This window comes from Arachis hypogaea, chromosome 13 (genome assembly GCF_003086295.3).
Source record: "Arachis hypogaea cultivar Tifrunner chromosome 13, arahy.Tifrunner.gnm2.J5K5, whole genome shotgun sequence".
Classification (NCBI taxonomy): domain Eukaryota; kingdom Viridiplantae; phylum Streptophyta; class Magnoliopsida; order Fabales; family Fabaceae; genus Arachis; species Arachis hypogaea.
Genome location: NC_092048.1, coordinates 145,595,886 through 145,614,762, shown reverse-complemented (window position 1 = coordinate 145,614,762; position 18,877 = coordinate 145,595,886). Strand labels below are relative to the sequence as shown.

The 18,877-nt window shown below is 32.1% G+C and overlaps 3 protein-coding genes across 4 annotated transcripts; all 3 read left to right on the top strand.

Moving 5' to 3' along the window:
* The first annotated feature begins 774 nt into the window (after window positions 1–774).
* LOC112792720 (CBL-interacting serine/threonine-protein kinase 12) lies at window positions 775–3,202 on the top strand. Its single transcript, XM_025836060.3, has one exon. The coding sequence runs from the start codon at window positions 1,422–1,424 to the stop codon at window positions 2,934–2,936; it is 1,515 nt and encodes a 504-aa protein (XP_025691845.1). The 5' UTR covers window positions 775–1,421; the 3' UTR covers window positions 2,937–3,202.
* Window positions 3,203–6,375: 3,173 nt separating this feature from the next.
* On the top strand, window positions 6,376–10,618 carry LOC112792719 (cinnamyl alcohol dehydrogenase 1). 2 transcript variants are annotated; one of them, XM_072213331.1, is made up of 4 exons: window positions 6,376–6,647; window positions 8,314–8,385; window positions 8,765–8,927; window positions 10,189–10,618. In XM_072213331.1, exons 1-4 carry the CDS (start codon window positions 6,475–6,477, stop codon window positions 10,213–10,215), a joined length of 435 nt encoding a protein of 144 aa, XP_072069432.1. In that variant the 5' UTR covers window positions 6,376–6,474; the 3' UTR covers window positions 10,216–10,618. The 2 variants fall into 2 exon arrangements, with proteins under 2 accessions (XP_072069432.1, XP_025691844.2); XM_025836059.2 differs by lacking the exon at window positions 6,376–6,647 and adding an exon at window positions 7,766–7,930.
* Window positions 10,619–12,588: 1,970 nt separating this feature from the next.
* LOC112792717 (protein DOG1-like 4) lies at window positions 12,589–13,767 on the top strand. Its single transcript, XM_025836058.3, has one exon. The coding sequence runs from the start codon at window positions 12,652–12,654 to the stop codon at window positions 13,501–13,503; it is 852 nt and encodes a 283-aa protein (XP_025691843.2). The 5' UTR covers window positions 12,589–12,651; the 3' UTR covers window positions 13,504–13,767.
* The last annotated feature ends 5,110 nt before the right edge of the window (window positions 13,768–18,877 follow it).

The following is an 18,877-nucleotide window of genomic DNA, read 5'->3' as shown; positions in this document are numbered from 1 at the left end:
CCGGAAAATTATTAACAATATATATGGATACGAGGGATATATATTGAAATGGAATATTTCTAATCATTATATGATCCCATTTTTTAAAAAAGTATTGTTTGTGTAAATTTTTTTAATTATGCTTTTTTTCGTTATATTAAATTAATTATTTTAATATTTTTATTAGATATATTTTAATAAAAATTAAAAATAATGATCATAAATACAATGACTTTAAATGTATTGTCATAAATTCAATGAATGTATTTATAGTATTATTTATTAGATATATTTAATCTTAACCATTAAAACTAATTCAATGATTATAAATACATTTTCATATTTTCATATAAAAATATCATTTTTATATGATATATTATTTTTTGTAAGTAATGTAGGTTGTATGGCACGACCTTATTTGATGGATTATATATTGTGAAAATTATAACAAAAAAATGGATTGTTAATCTCCATAAATCACTCGGATGGTAGCATGCTAGCAATGAAATGAAATTAAATAGTTTATAGTAGCTTCAATATTGAAGATAAGATAGTCCAATAACGTGGACGAAGAGGGAAGGGAAAATATAAAATGCGTGTATTATCAATTTGAACCCGCGTTTTTGGAAACTAAATTAAAATATATGTATCTCATCAAAGTGTTCAAAACACGGGATACGAATGCGTAATAACTCACTTACAAATTGCGAAAAAAAAAAAAACAATATTCATCGCCCTATTAACGTATTGTTTATAAAGAGTCAATATTGTATTTCATATGAAATATTTATAAGAATACATTTTAAAATAATAATTTTAATCTATATGATTAAAATATCGAATGCTAATGCGTAAAGTTCTTTTATAAAACATCCTAAGTAACCTTTTGATTAGCTTGTATTGAATAATTTGGATGCTGATGGTCTTCTAGGTAGAGTTGTGAATATAGTACTTCCGTATGAAATGAATATTGGAGAAATAATTTATTTTAATAAATAAACATAAAATAGCGCCAAGAGAATATAATAATATGATAATAAAAAAAATTTAAGTGGAGACAATTTGTTTATTTATTTGATGATTGGCGAATCTAATAATGGCAGGACATTTAGGTGTGATAATATAAGCAAGGGATGATAATCTAACAGAATCTGGAATAATTGGTGATGCCATCTGTGCTCACAAAATAAAGAAGCTTGACCCGTCCCGTACTTATTAGTTATTAACGTTGTCATTTGAAAAATAAGTAAATATAAAACAGAAGAAGAAGAAAAGAGATAGAAGCAGCAGCACACGGAAATGACATCACTCAAAAAGCTGCACACAGCTTCAATGGAGCTGGAGTTGAAGTGGTAGTTTCTAGTTCCTACAAACACAGAAGACAGAACTAGTATATATATATATATATTGAATTTGTTTCTCTTGGCTCGGGAGAAGAAGTGATGGCTGAGGCAGTGGTGGTTCCCAACAAGAACAAGGAGAGCAGCCTCCTCCTGGGCCGCTTCGAGATAGGAAAGCTCCTGGGCCACGGAACCTTCGCGAAGGTGTACCACGCGCGCAACATCAAGACCGGTGAGGGCGTCGCCATCAAGGTCATCGACAAGGAGAAGATCCTCAAGAGCGGCCTCGTCTCCCACATCAAGCGCGAGATCTCCATCCTCCGCCGCGTCCGCCACCCTAACATCGTCCAGCTCTTCGAAGTCATGGCCACCAAATCCAAGATCTACTTCGTCATGGAGTACGTCCGCGGCGGCGAGCTCTTCAACAAGGTCGCCAAAGGCCGCCTCAAGGAAGACCTCACTCGAAAGTATTTCCAGCAACTCATCTCCGCCGTCTCCTTCTGCCACAACAGAGGCGTCTTCCACCGCGACCTCAAACCGGAGAATCTCTTGCTGGACGAGAACGGCGACCTTAAGGTCTCCGATTTCGGCCTGAGCGCCGTTTCTGATCAGATTAGGCAGGATGGCTTGTTCCACACCTTTTGCGGAACCCCTGCTTACGTGGCACCTGAGGTTCTTGCGAGGAAGGGTTACGACGCAGCGAAGGTTGATATCTGGTCTTGTGGCGTCGTTTTGTTCGTTCTGATGGCTGGCTATTTACCTTTCCATGATCGCAACGTTATGGCTATGTATAAGAAGATCTACAAGGGCGAGTTTCGCTGTCCTAGGTGGTTTTCCCCCGAATTGTCCAGGCTTGTTGCTAAGCTTCTTGATACTAATCCTGACAGGAGGATTTCCATTCCCGACATCATGGAGAATCGCTGGTTCAAGAAAGGCTTTAAGCAGATTAAGTTCCATATTGAGGATGACAATAAGGTTGTTCAGCACGTTGCTGGTGGTGGTAATGATGCTGATTCTTCATCTGATTTGTCAGAAACAGATGAGTTTGAGGCCGAGGAAAGTGCCAGGAGGAGGAGGAGGAACAGCGCTTTGTTGCCGCGGCCGGCGAGTTTGAATGCGTTTGATATCATATCGTTTTCTCCTGGTTTTGATCTCTCTGGCTTGTTTGAGGAGAAGGGTGACGAGGCGAGGTTTGTTTCCGGTGCGCCGGTTTCCAAGATCATATCGAAATTGGAGGAAATTGCTCAGTTGGTGAGCTTCACGGTGAGGAAGAAGGACTGCAGGGTAAGTTTGGAAGGTTCCAGAGAAGGCGTGAAGGGGCCACTTACCATTGCTGCTGAGATTTTTGAGTTGACGCCTTCTTTGGTTGTGGTGGAGGTGAAGAAGAAAGGAGGGGATAGAGAGGAGTATGAGAGGTTCTGCAACACTGAATTGAAGCCAGGGTTGCAGAATTTGACGGTTGAGGACGAATCCCAACCTCAGTCTCACTCAGAAACTGCAACTGCATCTTCTTCGCCATTACCTTCACCCACTGATGAACTCTCTCAACTGCGTACGCTTTCTGACTCTGCAATCCACTTACCTTCTGAACTTGAATCTTTGAACCTAGATACATGAAGAGAGCATGCGTTACCTTTTTGTTCTTTTTTTTTTGTGTGTATGGTAAATTTTCAGGATTTATATCCTGCTTTTTTTAGGTTTTCTCCTGCATTTCCCTGTAAGAAGGCTAATCTACGATATAGTGAAAGGATGAGCACACGTTTCCACATTACTTGGCTTAATTGGCAGATTCATGTGTAACTTTGTAACATCTATTAGTTTTTCATTCTTTATTAGTTTATTGTAGTTAATGTGAAAAGAATAAGAAACCAATTTCCCGTTAATTAATCTGTGTAGTATTCGGCAATGACTTTGGTTTTTAGTCTTTCAGATTTCGGTTTGATTTGGAAATTGGAACCATTCATAGGACATTTTAGAATTCAGCAATTGTTGCCTTTTATATACAGTACCAAATCGGATTTAGAACTCAGATATCTTCTACAAAGGCATATGAAAGCTACGACTATTCAGGGCAACAAATAGATAAGTAAAAAGGTAGGTTGAGGACAATGTGACACTATCCAATTTGGTAGGTAAATGCAGTGTCATTTAGCAATAGAAATAGTAGAATGGTAGTTAAGTGTAAAACAAGTAGTCATCAGGATCCCAAAAAAAAAAAAAAATGGTAGGAATTCTGTTGGGTTCATCCCAATGGATAACATTCACTTCACCCAAAGCATGCTTAATTTTCGTTGGAGCTTGCTCCTTCCATATCCCCGCAATAAAATAATTAGAAAAAGTCCAAGCACAGCAATTTCATTAAGTTTTGGCTAGCATATAACCAGCAAAGAAAAGTGAGTCATTAGATAAAATTTCATATTAATCTCACACCATTAAAATCATCATTGATAGCTATTTGATGGCTATAAATTACAAAAGTTGCTATCCCTAGCATTCCTCAAATAATTCTAAGGGCATAGCTTTCAGTACTGAATGCTTCCAATTGCATCTGGCCCTACATTGTAACAAGTGGTGCATGTTGTTATACTAAAATTGTTGCTTTTACAAAACAGACACCATTAGTAAGTTGAAGCCTGAGCCACTTGCCTATGGGGGACCATAATGATGATGATAATAATAATTATCATAATATCATAGGTGTCAAGTATGCAAACCAAAATTCTAAGGTCTTTCTTTTTTTAGGATTTTCAAATTTTTTCAATTGAATATTGTTATGTAGCTAGTTTCTTAGTTTCGGTAGTCTTGTTTGAAAAACGAATATCTAAGTGTAAGATTGAGCAGGTTCCAGCACTAATATATGATTTCTTGAACAATTGACACACTCTTTTATGCTGATGTAATAGAAGACTTTGATCTGTAGGGGTTGAATTATCAAAAATTGTTGTCTACTTGTCTTGTTGAAATAATACAGATTGCAATGTTTGTTGCTTTCTGTGTGGTCCAGATCAAAATCGACCAGCATTTGTTTCCAATAATTCAATACTACTAGTACCCATGGTGGCTTATGAAACTAACTACAAGCATCTATTTTGCTAAGTTTTCTTTGTTCATATCTTCACTTTGTTATTATTTGTATGTGTTCCAAACTGGATTTATTTTATAAGAAAGTCTAGGGCCAACACTTTTATTAAATTTGGCCAGTATTTAATTAGTAAAAGAAAAGTGAATAATTTTACACCATTGAATAAAATCTCACACTATTAAAAACATTAATAATAACTAATTGATAGTTATAAATCACAAAATTTACTGACTCTCTGTCATTTCTCTTTATTTACCTTTGAAATGGGGAACTAATTAATAAAATCATTTTCCCCCTCTATTATCGGTTCCTTAAATCATACATGGCATCATTAATAAATATTTAAATTTTAATATCTTTCCATGTAAATTAATTTTAATTATGTAAATAATCCATGATTTAGATAGGATATTCATGAAAGGAAAATGTATAATTTCGTATAGAGTAGGTTGTAAATTTTTCCTTACAATAATAATAAATAATAGATACCGTATTGCTAATTTGACAATAAGTGACTCAAAAACTGGCTAGTAACGACAAAACTCCAAACTGCTTTCACCTAAATTATGGAAAAATAAAAGGGAGGATAATTTGGATTGATTGTCAAATTAAAAAATAATTGCTCTGCCGATGCATTTTGTTCTTTAAATCATTTATTTATTTATAGAGTGGAGGCATTTTTCCTTTATTTGGCCCGCAATCACTTTGTTTGGAGTTAATATGACAATTTAATATTTTACAGTAATATGTTTATACATATATAATTTCATATAAATGTCACAGAGCTGGTATACAACTATACATACATGTGACAAAATTTAACAGTATTGGTGGCTGAAAGGCATAGTCTTTGTGTTTCACATGTCGATGCTTAATCCTCTCAAATAGAAGTTTACAATCACTTTTGATTTTTCCATATAAAAGAGTCATGCGAATAAGCCGCTTAACAATATTCACAGTTTTGCTGAGGAAAACCAAACACCATTTTCTTTAATAAAAAAACAAAGATATGCTAAATAATCCGGTAAGACCTTTTTGCCCTTGTATAAAGTATGAAAAGTACAAACGCATGGATTGTTGGAAGTGGGAGAGTACCAGATACCACTTCCTGTTCCTTTGTCCGTATTAAAAATGGAAGTACAACAAATCCATGCATGGTAAAATTTTTGTGGTGTCATGCTTCCTGACACTCCAGCATCATATTATATAGATAGGTATCGTAAGAGCTACAGCTTGGTGTTTTTCTTATATGATGTTCTTTTCTTTACTGCATAATATACTCAATTTTTGTCATTATGCGAGTTTAAATCTCATGCATATACCTACCTATTTATATCCTTTAATTTCATGTAATTTAATAGGAGTAAATCAGCTTAACTATACCGTCGCATATTTCATTATTAGTATAGATTTCAAACGGGAACTTATGAACACTGTTGTTTAGCCTAGATTATCACTTTGTTTAATTAATTAGAAGTTATTTTCTGGAGACGTCATAATCTAGATTCCTCGATCTTATTTTGAGAGCTGGGCGATTTTGGTCCGCAGAAATTTTTAAAGGAGTGTTAAGGTCACCAAATTGTACTACAATATTTTTGAGCTACTGCAACATGTAGTGCAAACAAGAGTTAAAAAATGTTATCTAAAATGATCAAAAACTACCTTTAAAATTTATTGCAAAAAAATAAGGCTATTATAACTCTCCGCTAACTAACGTGTCATAAGAGTTGTTTTTGATCAATTAGAAAATATGTCAAAAGCATTGCTTTAATAAATTAATCAACTTTAATAAATTAATCAAGCGACCCTTACGGTCTTCATCTATTACCCTTCGTAAAGGATGCTTTTTAACCTTTTAATAGACTTCTCATTATAATCGTTGCCTAAAATAGTTCAATATTTTTCATTAAAATTTTGCTCTTCCCTTTAAATATTTTAAGCAGCACAACATGCATTCATAATCTTATTCCTGTTACTAACATTTCAGAATCAAAATATGAATAACTCAAAATTCCTAACCCATGCATTCATAATCTTATTCACTCCTATTACTAACATTTCAGAATCAAAAATATGAATAACCCAAAATCCCTAACCCCAATCCTAACACAATCTCTCCAATTTCACATCACTGATGCGTGCATTCTGCGGTTCTCTACTCCAACTCTCTCTACTCCAACGAGTTCTTCTCTACTCCTAGTGTCGAGCTCTTCTTTGCTCCGCCGTGTTTTTCTACTTGCGCCGAGGTTCGCTCTACTTCCGCTATGTTCTTTTACTCGCACCTTGTTCTTTGTTCTCTCGCGCTAAGTTTTGCCTACCGTGTTCTAAATTGGAAGAGGTAGCTATTGATGTTCCTTGTTTTTAAATATGTGATTTAATTTTAAGTTTAAGATAGTGGAAGAATAAACTCTCAATTGCTGCAATTTTAGCGGCAGAGTTGTTAAAGCAAGAAATATGATGAGAAGTACAAACATTGTAGCATAAATAACATCCAAATTGATTGTTGAAGAAGCTAAATTTCATATGATATACAGGTGTTCTTGCGTGAGTAACCGATTTTAAAGTATAGTTTGTTTTTCTGATATTCGGACTCAGCTTTTCCTACGTTGGTTATCTCCAAGAATGGTGGTGGACACTTACAAAGGCACTCTAACACTAATTTAATAAGAGTAGAAGATAAATATCAAATTATTCAAAATAAATAGTGTATCTGTGATTTAGTGACTCACTTGTATTTATAAAATTGTGTTTAGAACTGTTATAAGCATTTCCAAAACTACTTTGCGGAACTTTAACTAATTTCCTGTGCCTAACACGTACTCTCTGTGTACTCATGATATAACACGTGTGTATTTACTCCAACGCTAAGGTTAAATAAAATAAAGTTTCACAGTACTCATTACATTACATACCAATTTTTATAAAATAAATTATTATTACCTCTATCAATCCTCTAATATTATAGAGAGGAGTACCATGAACAACTTCAATAGAGAGCTCATCTGGTCCATACTCTTTTACGAATCCTTCCCTAGCTTTTGCATTGTTAGTATTATGAATATTGGTTAACAGATCCACTGTTAACTTTTCTCTATTTTTTTGTCTACCAATCTACAATCTACCGTGGACCATGAGTACAACCAGGCAGCTGGTTCCGCATGCAATTAATTCGTGATCTTTCCCTCTCTTCTCCATTACATGAGCGGTAAACTCGGATGACGCCACTATTTTGATTATCGAGAAAAATACAAGCAAAAATCTAATAAAGAAAAAAAAACCGTAAACATTGAGAGAAGGAGTTCATAAAAAATACGAACCATACAAATAAAAAACAAAAAAAAATTGAATAACTCATAATTCGGCTAAAGAGATTTTCTGCTACAAATCCTACAGCGGCATAATTGCCGCCATGACCATCGAATAAACCAACGAATATTGATTTACTTCCAATTTCAACCTGACTGAATTGTTGGACATCTTCGTTGTCTTGGACGGCAGCTTATGAAAACTTTCCAGCGGAATAGTCATGGTAGAACGGTTATAAGCATTTTCAAAACTGCTCTGCTGAATTTTAGCTAATTTTCTCGTAACTTAGTTTTAGTGATTTTGTTTAGAGAGATTTGCGGCACGTAGTTATTTGATTTTATAGGATAAGTCTAAGTCTTTTAGGAGAGAAAACATGTACTCTCCACGTATTCCTGATATAACACGTGTGTATTTAGTTTTAACTAGATTCCGATTTATAGCCAACGAACGGATCAATAGGTAATTAAAAATTTGCATTATTATTTGGCAAATAGTAAATTAAGCCTTGCTTCATAAATTGTTTATTTTAATTATAATTAATTTAGTCTTTCTGTCACTATTAGCCTTGTTGTGCTCTTTTTATGTTCCTCTCAACTCATGGTTCAGGTTCTTCTCTTCGCCTTGTTTTGCTCGCGTTCCTGCATTTGATCTGCAACCAAACTTATTTCGTTTCATTAGGTGCGCACTTCAAATCCTTCCTTTCCTACTCTAATTACTCTATTTTGTATGTGTGATTTTTTCAAGAAAAGGGAAATTGTGTGTTTCTATTTGCTGTTTTTTTGAGCTATTTGCCGTCTTTCTGATCAACTTATAATCCAATTCCTTTTGTCTTAACTGTCCACCAAATGGTACCATCATGGCTCATACAAACTCCATTTCTATGCTTACAATTATATTATCAATGCTCTCTATGGTTAATTACTGCTAATTCATGAGAAATTGGATTTGAATTTGACATATATGTTATCAACTCTCTCTATAGTGTTTCTTTTAATTTCTTATTAAAAAAACTTAAAAATCACTGTGTTGCCATTATATTGGGTTTGGGTGTGTGTAGGGAGGAAATCAATCACAGGAAGCTTCATTGGGAGCATGAAGGAGACAGAGGAGATGCTGCAATTCTGGAAGGAGAAGGGACTGAGTTCGATGATCGAGATTGTGAACATGGATTATATCAACACAGCAGTGGAAAGACCGGAGAAGAACGATGTGAAATACAGGTTTGTTGTGGATGTTAAAGGAAGCAAGCTTGATCAGTGACATTATTACTATTATACCAACTAAACAAGTTTGATGAAGAAGATTATATATGGGGTGGTAGCATAAACCCAATTAAGTAGTTTCTTTGTGTTTTGTTAATTCATGATTGCTCTGTTTCCTCTGTTCAAAGCTATTATTATTTTGTAATTGGAGTCTTCTTGATTAATGAATATTGAAAATGATTTTCATTTTCCATCCATTTAAAGTAGAAAAGAAAAGATTATAGATTAGGGTAGTGGCTCACCAACTTGCATTGAGAGGTGTGGCAGAGTGTAAGTCGTTGAGTGACACCACCCACCTAATATTTGGGGTGATCCTATTTGTGACACATTTTGCACTAATTGATATTCTCCAAGTTCAAATTCTTGGATGGATTTGTGTCTTCATTTCGGTCACTGTTTTTGCAGCACCTCTAAGCATTGTGGTCAGTGATTAATTATCATTTAATTTCATTAATTTCTTAATATCATACGTGTTATTAGCTTTGTGATTAGTTATTATTGTACGTGGTGCAGGCACATGTTATAAGAACAAAGAGTGTTCAATTTATGCCATTCAATTTGTCATTTTTCGTCACATTAAGTGTGGTTATGTGGTTTGCATATGATTTATTTCTCAGTGATATATGTATTGCCGTAAGTACACCAACTTTATCAGTTTGAATATAAAGTTAAAGAATTTGAAAGCGACTTGACTTATTAATTGAGTAATTAATTGTCAACTACCAAACGTGTTGGGTTTTGCACTTGGGGTACTTCAGATGCTGCTATATGCCATATACAGAAATGCTGCTATATACCATATAAAAAGCTTACTATTTGGGACACAGGTAATTGGTTTTCAGTTATTTGATGAAATTTTTTGGTGCAAATGTTAAAAAAAAAAAGTAGTTAATTAAGAATCTTCATTGTTCTTAATATTAAGTGTTTTCTTTTATTGTTATTTTGGCCAGTGATGTATCTTAGTGCTCCACTCTATGTATGAAAGTTATTGTTCTTTATTATCATATGGGTTACAGTGAGTTTAAACTTATTTGAGAAAAAAATGGAAGCAACCACTTCAAATTTTTTTACTAATCTTGTACTTCCAATGAAAAATGTTTTCTATTCAGGGGTAATGCCTATTCTACATTGGTTTAAATAACAGTGATTACAATACATGAGCACATGTACTAGGTTGATTACTTTGGTTAGTATCTCAATAAACTATCTTTTTCTGTAGGTTTCCGTACAAAAACAAGAATCATAGACATAAGCAACTGGTGGAAAGACGAGATTGAACGGTAAGACAATGTAAAAAGATATGATGTGTTGAAAGAGAAGAAGAATCAAAAAGTAAAGTTGACGATGATCCTGAAGCCTTTAAGTGTTAACAAAACATTTGTACTATGATCTCTCATCAGTTGAAAAGAAAGTTTTGGTCATAAGGTAGAACTTATTCAAGATCAGTTTGATAAAGATCTTTGGGAGAATGGTTCTAAGGATGAGAATGGTTCTAAAGATGCTCGTTGTATTTAGTTTTTTTTTTATTTTGAATACAAATATTTTGTTAAAGGTCTTTTATTTAATTAATTTGCCATATTTTGTTATGTGAATTAAAGAGTTATATAATAATATATTTTAACTTCTTAATATATATTCAAGTAGAATAAGTTGAGGTTTTGTTTCTTTTATCATATTTTTAATTTTATTGCCAGACAAGAATTTTGTTATTTTGTTGAGAATTATTGATAAATACGTATTTAAAATACTAATTGAACCTTTTAATATCTATTTTAATTAAAACTTTATTATTAGTTATTTTGTCTATTTTATAAATTTTAATTAGAACTTTATTATTAGAACTTTTATTTTTGCCAAAAAGGCAATCCTTCTGTTACTTACATATTTTGAATATTAGACAACATTTATATGGTTGCATATCCAAAAGAAAAGGCAACACTTGTTAGGTTGCATATTAAAAAAAAGGCAATATTTTTAGAAGGTTACATATTCAAAACTAATAGGCAATACTTCAAAGAATTGCAAATTCAAACTTATAAGCAACACATAAAAGGGGTTGCATTTTACTGCAAAGAGACAACACGTTTTAGTAGTATCCAAAATATTTATGCCAATCACTTAACTAGTATTATATGTTAAAGAAATGATATTACACAAAACAAGACAACTAATCACTACATTAATTTTTTAAATAATTTAACATAATGTCTATCATGTGCTGAACAATCTCTGTCATATTTTTGTATTTTTCAATGAACATGTCTAGACACAAGACAGCCAACTTAACATGTGTAAAATCAATTTCGCACCACGTTTCTTCAGCATCTGCTAAAATAAAAATTCTTCCACACCATAGTATAGTATTGTCCTAATTATTTTACTTTAAAAAAAATATAAAATAATGATTACTCGCTATTTTTAAGTTAAATTTTGATTTTGATAATAATTTTATAAATTTTTTGAAATAATAATTATTTTGTGTATTTTTTCTTAAATTTAAACATATAAAAACTTTTTTATTTTTATAAATTTTGTTATGCTAGACACGGATTCATACACTAGTTAATCTCAAAAAATTGAGTTATTAAATATTAATAATGTATTATAATGAATGATAAAAAGTTAATATTCTCTTTATATAAAGTCTTTTTTGAAATTAAAAAAAACACTTGATTATTATAACTTCTGATACTCTAAAATTGGATTCTTTGTATTGACTTTATAAAAATATTCCAAAACAACTACTTTCATATTTTTTATTCATAAAAATATATCAATGTAGCTGTTAAAAGTTTAATAATAAGAATGAAACAAATAATTAAATATATGAATAAGAGAAATAAAAAAATAATTGTGAATGTTAAAATAATGAAATAACATATAATACGGAGAATTTAAATATTATATGCCAATCACCTAACGAATATTATATGTCAAAAAATGATATTATAGAAGATAAATTTAACTAATTTTTTTATAATATAAATTTTTAATTTTATTTGATTTCAAAACAAATAGTTATGTACTCAAATTTCAAATCAAATAATCTGTATAATCAATACTTTTGGAATATAAAAATTTTTTAATTCTATTTAGATTCCAAAACAAATAGTTATATACTCAAATTTCAAATCAAGTACTTTGTATAATTAATATTTTTGGAAAATAAAAAATATTAAATGTACTCAAATTTTAAATTCTTTACCTAATCAATACTTTAAAAAATTGAAAAAATTAATAACATTTGACATAACTTTTTTAGTTTGTTCTTAAAATAATAATTCAATAAAAAATAAAAAATTTATTTTAGTTTATGGATGTATTTTTTAAAATTATTTATAATTGATAATGAAATAAACGCACAATGTATCCAAAATTAAAAATACAAGTATATCTTATTTTATTAAATACAAAATATTAACTTACTTAAAAAAATAAAAAATAAAATATACCTATGTAATAAAATTTAAGAAATAGAAAATAAAATATTTAAGGTGTCTTTTGAAAGGAGTCAAAGGTCATGGTCCCAAAAATTTTTTTATGGATAATGGTGACCTCTGAAACTGAAACTCAAACAATAGATATATTTATTGAAACGTACTATTAGGCAATTGCTACATGTAAGTCATGCACTCTATTTACTACCATTACTCTCACCATCGTGTCTCTTCCTTTTTTTAACATGTGTTCATCTCACCTCTCACCTTTTCCTTTTTCTTCTTTAAAAGCACATGCATCCACACTACATATACTCGCTCTGTTCCTTGATACTATTACTATGAATAACCCCACCGTCATTGAGAGGTTCTCTGAGTTCTATGATAATTGGATTTGTAAACTCCAAGAGATCCTCAAGCAGCTTCTTCATGTTTCTAACCAACACCACCTTTTGGCCGAACATGATCTTCAATCTCTGGTCTCCAAAGTCACAACACACTTAAAAGAATACTACACCGTCAAATGGAGTCTAGCGCGCGAGGACATTGTTATCTTTTTCTCGCCGCCTTGGCTAACACCTCTTGAAAAGGCATACCTTTGGATCACGGGATGGAAGCCTTCCACCGCCTTCAAAGTGCTGGAGTCTCTCAAGAAGAGTAACTTATTTGAGATGACAGAGGAACAGGAAAGGAAGATTGAGGGACTCAGGATGAGGATGAGGATGGAGGAGGAGAAGGTTGAGAGGGAGATGGAGAGGCAACAGGTTGCCATGGCGGATAGCAAGATCGTGAAGCTGGCTAAACGGTCTGGAAGAGCCACGTGGAAGAAGAATAATAATGAAGAAGATTATGATGAGCTGGTGCAGTTGGCGATGAAGGATGTGTTTGGGGGATTGGAGAGAATAATGAAGGCTTCTGATTGTGCGAGGTTGAAGACGTTAAAAGGGATTTTGGATGTTCTTCAACCAATGCAGTGTGTCCACTTCTTGACTGCTAATATCACTATACAACTTCGTCTCAAGCAATGGGGTAACAACTGCCAACTGATTCATGATTCTCATGCTGGATCCATGCAGGAATCCAATCATAAAATCTAATTATACAATAGCTAGTAACTATAAGTTGCGGTTGGCTCACTAGTTTGTTTACTGATACTACCTAAGTTATTTTCGTTATTAGTGTGCGGGGACATGAAATCATAATATTTTGGTTGGTTTAGTTAGTTAGTAAGTTAGTTACTTTATTTTGACGTACTAATTAAGTATATTTTAGTTGATTTAAAGTTTTATACTTTTACTCTTTATTTTCAATACACAAGAAATAGAATAAAAAGGTATATCACCTTGTTTCTTTTTGAGATATGTTTATTTTTGTTTTCTTTTTAAGAAGAGGACTTTGGCAGTTTTCTTTTTTGTGTTTTGGACATTTTGGTTTTAACCCAATTGTAAAAGTATTAGATTGGACTTTCATATTTAAGTTAGAAAGCTTATGAAATTGTACTCAGAAAAATATTAAATTGGATTTTTCACATCCAGTTGGAAAAACTTATGAAACTTGAGATATCTTAAACAAAAAGAAAAGAATAGGCTCATCTGATCACGCTAGCTGGAATAGCTGCTTCAAACGTTATGCTCATCCAAAGCCAGATCTAAAAAGGTTGCCTCCAACGTTATGCTCATCCAATTCCGAATTAACCAGATCTAAAAGGATATAACAATCAATATATGTTAGGAGTTAGTTATGATTAGTTAATACTATAGTTAGTTATAGTAATTGACTTGTAACAGAAACAACTGAGTCATACACCATCTATATATATTGTAATCTGTGACTCATCACAGTAATCTTATTCTCTCATTTCTCTGCTCTAAACACTATAACTTTTTCTCTTTTTTTTCTGTTGTGTTCGTTATCTCTTGGGAGTCTGATACCTTTCATAGTGGTATCAGAGTTCAAAATCCTAAACTATGGCAAATACAGATCCTAAACCAAATACTGGAGTTGAAATTCACAGTTTCTCGAATTCGATTGGAATCAAAGTTGAATGAATTGAATTATCTACCTTTTGAGAGATCAAACAGAATCAACTATTGAAGGTCGTAAACTAATAGAGCATGTTTTGGTGCTAATATACAATAATGTTCAATTCAAATGAAGATAAAAAAAATAGAAAAATCACAGCTGAATACAAGATATGGAAAAGACAAAATGTACTCCTCAAATCCTGACTCAACTTCAATGTCAAATTCTTTCACTGTAAGAATGGTTACATATGCTTTCTCTTGTCAGATATGGAAGAGATTACCAACTTTCTTTGCTTCACAAACAAGAGTTAAAGAAAATTAATTGAAAAACAAGTTGAATAATATAAGAAAAAAAGAAAACTATGACACACTACTTACTTGAAACTAAGAAAACATGGATGCACTAATCTCATTAGGAGTTGAACTGAATGAAGCTGCGAATGTCACTGCAATTTTAGGAGCTTCATAAGGAGAATATGATGTATGATTAATTAATGCTCGAGAGACACCAATTTCAGCAGCAGATTATAATATACATAGATGGTGTATGATTAATTAAACTCTGCCCTAACGATTTCTGTTACACATCAGCTTACTATACTTAATTATAGCTAAATTTTTCTAACATACATGGATTGTTAGACCTTTATTATCTAGTTTAGGAATTAGACAAAGTATTCAATTTTGATGACTACCTTAATATTATGCTTTTTCTATGCCAATTTTTTTTGTGTTCAGCACTTAAATAGTTTGGATACAGAATTAGTAATTTATTTTTAGCGTAAACTAATAAAAATGATTAACATACACTTATGCAAACTTAAGATAATTAGATATTGCGATTTAGCTAACATATGACCATCCAACATATCAATAATGTTTAAAAGATAATAAAAATTAATTTAAATAACCTAAAATTATCTTATTCTGTCAGAAAGCTTCATCACTTATTCTACCATGATTTTTTTATGGATGTCAAATATTAGGTGCACATGCTCGTCACCATAGAGTCAAAACAGCGAAACCGAAAATCTCTATTTTCCATTCGTGCTAGCAACCTATACCCCACCCTTCCAATCTCTTTTCTCCCGCTACCACCGATACTACTCAATATCAAACTCTTCAACTCGGACAAAGAACTTATTCATCGGGTACGCAATAGAATGGGATTCTCACGCTTAAATATCATCTCATTGTCATTATTTCTCATATGGTAATTGAGATATGTAACACTCTACCATACTTAATCTTATGCTTAAGTCATAAGACTGAGATAGTAAGGTATTACAACCTCTAAAAATAAAAATATATATAATAATAGGGAAAGAGATACTTAACTATGAGCCTTGAAAAATAGGTAAAACAAAATCGCAAAATAAAAAAACACAGCATTCAGAAAATGAAATTACTTGCATGCTAAGAAACCTAAATGTTTAAGATATAAATAAGCAGAAGAACGAAAAGAGAGTCAAGAATACAGTGAAACTAGCTCCTGACTCAGCCTGCGAAGCCAAGGCTTGCCGGAGAATATATATACATACATATACCAGTATCCCAAAATACCCAAAATACAGAAATAAAGTCCTAACTCTTCCTTAACCTCTATGAGAAACAAAATAATCAAGTTTTTTGGAGACTAAGCTAAGTAACTAAGTGCATATATACATAAACTGATAAACCAAAACATCCCAGTAACTACTCCGCTTCAAGAAATCCAGACGCTTAGCGAGGAGCATCTTGACCTGCATTTGAAAACAACAACACAGTATGGGGGGTGAGAACTGGAGGTTCTCAGCATGGTAAAGGTGCTACGCGTATAATAAATAAGGTCTTGAGAATGCCAGAGGCAATCCTAGAACTCCAACATATAATTATAAAACTTAAACTCTAAAATAAAGCCGTAACAAAGGGTAGATGGCTTAAAAGATTCTAAACATGCCTACTCTAAATCTTAACATTAACATCAAACAAATCCACCTTTCCTCCGTCCCTCCATCTCCAGTGAATTTACAAATATAGACAAACAGGCAATTGCAAGCACAGGTAGAAGACAATTAGTGCAAGTAGCAATTATTACAATTATCATAATATATTCAGTTAGGCAATCCCAAATAAAGCATCGCAAACAAACAAACAAAATGCACATGATGTATGCCTATCCTATGGCTGATGAGATCATCTGTCGATTATACAGCCAACCCGACATGTCTCGGTAGCTAACCATGGACTGAAACACCCATGCAGAGCAAGTGGATTTGAGCTATAACCCCCCTTGCTACTACCCGCTTAACCCAGAGCCAGTGGAATAACCACTATTGTAGCTACTACCTAGGCGGGTGTTTAAAAGCTCAATCTGGAGCAAGTGGGAGATCATGCTGCTATTACCCAGACGTCACAAATGTACATTCGTTTATTCCAAATGAGTTCAATCATCCATCAACATATCACTATCACAAATGTTCACCATTTTTTTTTAAGGTGAATTCTATTCAACTTCTTTTAAAATAATATGTAAATTATCTTTTATAATGTGTTACATTTTAATTGGTCATTATTTTAACTATAATTAAATTATTTTATAATTTATTATTTGAGATGAGTAATGATATAATTTCTTAAAATATCAAAACCCCACTCTCGTTAATTGAAGCACCTTTCTATTCCTCTATTTTTTTCATCCCGTCGGTCCTTCCAAATATCGTCGTTGCCGTTGTGACAAGAAGCGTCGATGTCGTCGTCATCTACTGCCCTCTCACTCAATTTCTCTTTCTTCGGTGCTAACGACGTCGTTGAATTCCGTGATCCATAACTTTGCTGTCTTTCCCAATATAGTCAGCGCCGACGTCATCGCTATCTCCTGTCCTCTCACTCAATCCTTCTTGCTGCCGTAGATTACTCTTTACCAACATAATTAATGGTTAGTTTAATTATTAAATTTTTCATTAAAAAATTTATCTTTATTTAATTACATGATAAAACATATATTCATATGTAAAATATAATATAATGAAATAAATCTATTCAGAGTATTCAAAATATAATTAAAATCATGAACATACAAATATAATAATAAAATTTGTACTCTAAACAAATAAAGATATTTTTTATTCTACATAAATTATTTAAAATGAATATGTTATTAAAATTAATAACACAAATTTAAAATAATAAAATCCAACTTTCTTATCGTATTTTTTATAATTTTTTATTTTTTTAATTTTTAATTTATTAGTACTTTATTATTTAATTAATGATTAAATAAATTATTTTTATGAGAAATTATTTTTTTTGTATTATCTTAAAAAAGAGGCCAATATAACAGTTTAAAAATAACATAAAAATGATATTTTAAATAAAAAATATTTAATATTAAAATTTTTAAATACAAAATGTGAAGACTATATATACTGGAAAGGACAGCATCGTTAAGGGATGATGCACTGAAAAAAGACAGATTGCATGAGAGGGCAGTAGATCGCGAGGATGTGGGCGCTTTTTGTCACAACTGCGACGACAATGCTTACGTGATGAAGAAAAAATGGAGAAGTGAAAATGTGTTTCAATTAAGAGGAGTGGAGTTTTGATATTTTAAGAAATTATACCATTATCCATCTCAAATAATAAATTATAAAATAACCTAACTATGGTTAAGATAATAACCAATTAAGATGTGAGACATTATAAAGAATAACTTACATGTTATTTTAGAGGAGATTAAATAAAATTTATTTTTTTTTAATGACATAATATAATATATGATCTAGGAAAATAAAATACAAAGTATAAAAAAGATGATGTAAATTTTTAATATAATATTAAAGTCATGATATTAAATTTCTAAACAATTTTAAATAAATTTAAATTCATTAAATTAAATAATTCATTATCTCAAACATTCATTTGTGTATGTTTGAAACGTGTATGAAACGACGTGACTATTATCCCTACCCATCACATACCCAAACAACTAGTATTATTCATATCCGCCGCAAAATTCAATCAACAGCTGAAAAGGCCATCCATTTGGGAAAGCCAAGGTCTAGTTGGCTCAAATTACCATCCCTATGACCCTATTCAATATTCAAACGGTCGAGCGAGCATCGAACTCATATCATTATGAAATATAAAAGTTTATTGAATTAATAGTTGAATTGGTCGTTGAAGAATTTGCGATTCAAAATGGCCCGAATTAAATTGGCCCATATTAAATTTGATGTCTCAAATTGTTGTCGATCGTAGCTCAGGCCTGGATCAGATGGCTAATTAGTTGCCTTTTAAAATGTTGCATCCGGATTCAATTCCCAACCAAGACTACATTGTGATTTAAGAACTGCATAGTGTGGAGTGGATGTGTGAGTAGTGTACTAACAAAAACATATAACATATACATAACGCTCAAACAGTGTTGCAGTTTAGCATTCATTGAAATTGTTAACATCATAATTAA